The sequence below is a fragment of the Gorilla gorilla genome, chromosome 15, assembly GCF_029281585.2.
Source record: "Gorilla gorilla gorilla isolate KB3781 chromosome 15, NHGRI_mGorGor1-v2.1_pri, whole genome shotgun sequence".
Taxonomy (NCBI): domain Eukaryota; kingdom Metazoa; phylum Chordata; class Mammalia; order Primates; family Hominidae; genus Gorilla; species Gorilla gorilla.
The window spans coordinates 35,630,088-35,636,103 of NC_073239.2; the positions used below are offsets into that span (position 1 = coordinate 35,630,088).

Below are 6,016 nucleotides of genomic sequence, written 5' to 3' on the forward strand. Positions count from 1 at the left end.
AGATCACCTTTAAGTTTTCCTCCTACATTTCATTCACAGGTACAAACTATAGCCAATAGAAATAGTGGTAATTCCAGCATCCTTTGAGCAACTGTCAGAGATGCCAATTTCTCCATAATCCTCTCCTTAAGTCATTCTATATTCTTAAGAATTTTGAATTTAGTGCAGATTGGAGAAGAGAGATGAAAGAGGAAAGGGGAGCAGAAGAGAGAGTGTGGTTTTAAAGTAAATGATAAATCTGGAGGCTCTGATCAGCTATCCACTGTATTACCCATCACCCTACCCCATCCCATCCCACCACTCCACCCCAGTGTATGCTTCCTGCCTCATCCATACTGTCCGGAGCATTGCACGTATTTCTATTTTTCTCTTCTTTTGTTCTTTTAATCAGAGAGATACTTGCAGACCTATTACCTAAATTGAAACAGCCCACCAAGGAAAGAAGATGGGAAGCTGGGTCTGAAAATTCTACTCCACTCCTAATGACCACCTTTCTATTTTCTTAAAGCGCCTGCAAGTTATTTCCACTCTGGGAGTTTTACAGTCATTTATCTAAATTCCTCTAATTTGCCTGGAAGTCGAATTGGCCTTTGTCACCAATGGCGCCAAAGACATTTGCAACCCAAATCTAGGACTGCCCACATTCTACAATAGTGGGATTTATTATAAAATGACAGCTGTTAGATTAAGGATAACTGAATGTTACATCTAAGTGACATGAAATAAGTCACCAAATTGCATTCCATGAGTTCTAAAAGCAGTTGCTAATGTTCTGTGTTCAAATTTGCACTTATATTTTCCATTGCTGCTTAAGTAATGCTTACCAACTAACCAACCAACCAACCAAGGAGAGAAGATCCTCTCTATGACAGAGTTTCATCTACAAAGCCAAATGCCCTCAATAAGACTCATCTTCAGAAGGCTGTCCTTAGGCAGAATTAAACCCAGTCAGAGCCCCAGGTGTTCAACCTCATTTATGGTGGCGCCTTCTTTCTCCATCGCAGAGTACTGGAGAAGGATGAAAGGGGCAAACCTGAGCCAAGGGATGGAGTTTGAGCTCTTGGGCCTCACCACTGACCCCCAGCTCCAGAGGCTGCTCTTCGTGGTGTTCCTGGGCATGTACACCGCCACTCTGCTGGGGAACCCGGTCATGTTCCTCCTGATCCATGTGAGTGCCACCCTGCACACACCCATGTACTCCCTCCTGAAGAGCCTCTCCTTCTTGGATTTCTGCTACTCCTCCACGGTTGTGCCCCAGACCCTGGTGAACTTCTTGGCCAAGAGGAAAGTGATCTCTTATTTTGGCTGCATGACTCAGATGTTCTTCTATGCGGGTTTTGCCACCAGTGAGTGCTATCTCATCGCTGCCATGGCCTATGACCGCTATGCCGCTATTTGTAACCCCCTGCTCTACTCAACCATCATGTCTCCTGAGGTCTGTGCCTCGCTGATTGTGGGCTCCTACAGTGCAGGATTCCTCAATTCTCTTATCCACACTAGTTGTATCTTTAGTCTGAAATTCTGCGGCGCTCATGTCGTCACTCACTTCTTCTGTGATGGACCACCCATCCTGTCCCTGTCTTGTGTAGACACCTCACTGTGTGAGATCCTGCTCTTCATTTTTGCTGGTTTCAACCTTTTGAGCTGCACCCTCACCATCTTGATCTCCTACTTCTTAATTCTCAACACCATCCTGAGAATGAGCTTGGCCCAGGGCAGGTTTAAGGCGTTTTCCACCTGCGCATCCCACCTCACTGCCATCTGCCTCTTCTTTGGCACAACACTTTTTATGTACCTGCGCCCCAGGTCCAGCTACTCCTTGACACAGGACCGCACGGTTGCTGTCATCTACACAGTGGTGATTCCAATGCTGAACCCCCTCATCTACTCTTTGAGAAACAAGGATGTGAAGAAAGCTTTAATAAAGGTTTGGGGTAGGAAAACAATGGAATGATTTCTCAATGCATTACCACATATCTTTAGAAAGTCAAGGGAACTTTTACCTTAGGTGGTGTCACCCTGAGCACATTCCCATGCCCGCCCCTGTGAATATTGGGCATGCCCTCTGGTCTGCAGGTGCTTCTGCATCTGCCTGCCACAGAAGAAATGATGGTGTCCTAGAGACTAAGAAGTGAGAAGGGTGTGTCTGCTTGTTGCATAATTCAACCTGTTGGCAAGATTTAGTAATCCATGTTGAGATGCTTCATTCATTTTTCCCAGTTAGTGTATTTCCTTTCCTTTCCCTCCCTCCCTCCCCGCCTCCCTTCCTTCCTTCCTTCCTTCCTTCCTTCCTTCCTTCCTTCCTTCTTTCCTTTCCCTCTCTCTCTGTCTCTCTCTCTCTCTCCACCCCCGAGGCTGGAGCACAGTGGCATGAACATTGCTCATTGCAGCCTCAACATCCTGGCCTCAAGCGATCCTCCTGCCTCAGCCTCCTGAGTAGCTGGGACTACAGGTTCATGCCACCACACCTGGCTAAATTCCTGATAGGGAGAACACAGAGCTAAGCAAATGGAAAACTATGAATATATATTTGGTGAGTGACTGTTTCATTACTTAGAATTTTTAAGATCCCCAAGACCAAATTGTGGATATTGCTCTTATATTTTCCATTGCTGCTCAAGTAATGCTTGTCAGCTAACCAACCAGCCAACCAAGGAGAGAAGACCCTCTCTATGACAGAGTTTCATCTACAAAGCCAAATGCCCTAAATAAGACTCATCTTCAGAGGGCTATTTTTAATTTCTGTAGAGATGGGGTCTCCCTATGTTGCCCAGGCTGGTCTTGCACTCGTGAGCTCAAGTGATTCTCCCACCTTGGCTCCCGAAGTGCTGGGTTTACAGGCATGAGCCACCATGCTGGCCTGTCATTCTTCTTCTTTTACTTCTTCTTCTTCTTTTCTTTTTTTTTTGAGGCAGAGTTTTGCTCTTGTTGCCCAGGTTGGAGTGCAATGGTGTGATCTCGGCTCACCACAACCTCTGCCTCCCAGGTTCAAGCGATTCTCCTCCCTCAGCCTCCCGAGTAGCTGGGACTACAGGTATGCGCCACCATGCCTGGCTAATTTTGTATTTTTAGTAGAGATGGGGTTTCTCCATGTTGGTCAGGCTGGTCTTGAACTCCTGACCTCAGGTGATCTGCCCACTTCGGCCTCCCAAAATGCAGGGTTTACAGGCATGAGCCACTGCACTGGCTGTCTTCTTTTTAAATATAGGCATTTAAGACAAATTTTTTCAAATTCTATTTAGCCTGCATCCCATATGTTTTGAAATATGGTGTTTTTAGTATTAGGTTCTATGTATATTCTAATTTTTATTATCATTTATTCTTTAATCCATGAGTGGATTTTTTAAAATTTCCTAATATCTGGGCATTTATGAAAAATCTACACCCAACATTATACTTACTAGTGAAATAATGCTTTCCCCTTAAGATTTGAAGCAAGGCAAGTTGTCTGCTATTGCCATCTCTATTTAACATTGTTCTGAAGATTGTAGCAAGTACATTAAAACAAACAAACAAAGCATCTAGATTGGAAAGGGAGAAGTAAATTGAGTTTATTTGTAGATAACATGATCCTGAATATAGAAAGTTCCAAGTAATCTATTAAAAAACTCCACTGGAACTAATAACCAAGTTCAGTAAAATTACAGCATATAAAAAATATAGAAAAATTAATTATATTTTTATATATTGGCAAGAAACAATCCAAAAATGAAATTAAGAAAACAATTCTTTCACAAAAATGTCATTTCCATATACTGGAAATCATAAAATGTTACTGAGAAAAGTTAGAGAAGATCTAAATAAATAGAGAGACCTTCAATATTCATGGATTGGAATAATCAATATCATTAACATGGCAATACTTCCCAAACTGTTCTATAGATTCAATATAATCCTTAGGAAAATCTCAGAGGCTGTATCTTAAAAATTTGACTAGTTGGTCCTAAGATGTATATGCAAATACAAATAAACCAGAATACCTAAACAATTTTAAAAAGAAGGACAGGTTGGGCTTGGTGGCTCACGCTTGTAATCCCAGAACTTTGGGAGGCCAAGACAGGTGGATTGCTTGAGGCTAGGAACCCAAGACCAGCCTGGGCAAGATGGAAAAAACCCCATCTCTACTGAAAATACAAAAATTAGCTGGTTGTGGTGGTGCACGCCTTTAATCCCAGCTACTCGGGAGGCTGAGGTGGGAGGATCACTTGAGCCTGGGAAGTCGAGGCCTCAGTGAGCCGTGATTGTGCCACTGGACTCCAGCCTGGACAACAGGGCAAGATCCTGTCTTAAAAATAAAAATTTAAAAACATTGACTAAGTTGGAAGAATACAGACCCAATTTTAAAACTTTCCATACTGCTATAATTACCAAAATAATGGGGGTAGTGGCATAAAGATGAGTATTTAGGTTAATGGAACATAACTGAGAATCAAGAAATAATCCCTTGGATTATGCTCAATTGACTTATCTGAAAAAAAACTGACAAAAGCATAAAAGGCCTGTATATTTAAAACAACAAAATACTGTTTAAAGATATGGAACACCTAAATAAATGAAGATATATACCAAGTTTATTGGTTACCAAATTTAATATTGTTAAGATGTAAATACTCCCCAAATTGATCTTGAGATTCAATTCTATCCCAATCAAAATCCCACCAGTCTTTTTACAGATGCTGACAAATTGATTCTAAAATTCATATGGAAATGCAAAGACTTAGAATAACCAACGCAACTTTGAAAAAGAACAAAGTTGAAAGTCTGACTACCTGATTTCAAGAATTATATGGCTACAGTAATCAAGACAGTGTGATTGCTGTAGAAATAGATCAATGGAACAGAATAGAGAGACCACAATTTGACCACAAACAAAATGTGGACAGCTGATTTTCAACAAAGTTACCAAGGCAATTTAATGGGGAAAGAATAGTCTTTTCAACAAATGGCGTAGGAATATTTAGTTATCTATATGCATAAACATCAACTTTTATTCATACATCACATCAAATAAGAACAATTATGAATGGATCGTAGACCTGACCGTAAGACCTAAAACTATAAAACTTCTAAAAGAAAACATAGGAGAAAACTTCTGTGACCTTGAGGTAGCCAAAGATTTCTGAGATATGACACAAAAAGCATGATCTATAAAAGAACAAATTAATAAATTGAGCCTCATTCAAACTAAAATACATCAAAAGAGACTTACAGTAGTAAAAAGGCCAAGTGCAGTGGTGCGTGTTTATAGTCCTCACTATGAGAGGTTTAGGCAAGAGGATCACTTGGGCCCAGGATTTAGAGGAGGCTGCAGTGTGATGATCTCACCCGTGGATAGACACTGCGCTTCAGCCTGGGCAACATAATGAGACCCTGTCTCTGAAAATACATATGTGCGCGCGCACACACACACACACACACACACTAAAAAGAGAAGCCACAGGTTATAAGAAAATATTTTCAATTGTATATGTGATAAAGCACTAGCATCCTGAATACATAGAAAACTCTCTAAGCTCCATAAAAACATCTCAGTAAGAAAAGAGGCAAAAGATTTGAACAGCCACTTCACCAAAGAAGATATACAGAAAGCAAAAAAGCACATGAAAAGACGTTTAACATCATAAGGAGATGCAAATTAAAATGCAAGTTAAATTAAATGCAACGAGACAACAAAACACCTAAAAAATAGGTAAAATGAACAAGATTGACTATAGCAAGTGATGGTGAGGATGAGAAGCAACTGGAACTCTAATACACTGCTGGTGGGAATGTGAAATGGTAAAACCACGTGGAAAACAGTTTGGTGGTTTCACAAAATGTTCAATAGATACCTACCATATAAAACAACTATTCCATTCATTATATTCTACCAAGAGAAATAAAAGCATACGATATATGTGCTTTATGATATATGCTTTTATTTCTCTTGGTGGAATATAATAAATGGAATAGTCGTATATGGTAAACTATACAAAAGACTTGTGTTCAAATGTTCTTAGTAGCTCTATTTGGAATA

General features: G+C 40.5%; 1 protein-coding gene across 1 annotated transcript; it reads left to right on the forward strand.

Moving 5' to 3' along the window:
* Positions 1-823: 823 nt before the first annotated feature.
* On the forward strand, positions 824-2,026 carry OR5AU1 (olfactory receptor family 5 subfamily AU member 1). The gene has a single exon (XM_004054882.3). It carries the CDS (start codon positions 866-868, stop codon positions 1,952-1,954), a length of 1,089 nt encoding a protein of 362 aa, XP_004054930.2. The 5' UTR covers positions 824-865; the 3' UTR covers positions 1,955-2,026.
* The last annotated feature ends 3,990 nt before the right edge of the window (positions 2,027-6,016 follow it).

Coding starts and splice junctions, on each gene's coding strand:
- OR5AU1 (XM_004054882.3), top strand. CDS start 866: ATGACAGAGTTTCATCTACAAAGCCAAATGCCCTCAATAAGACTCATC.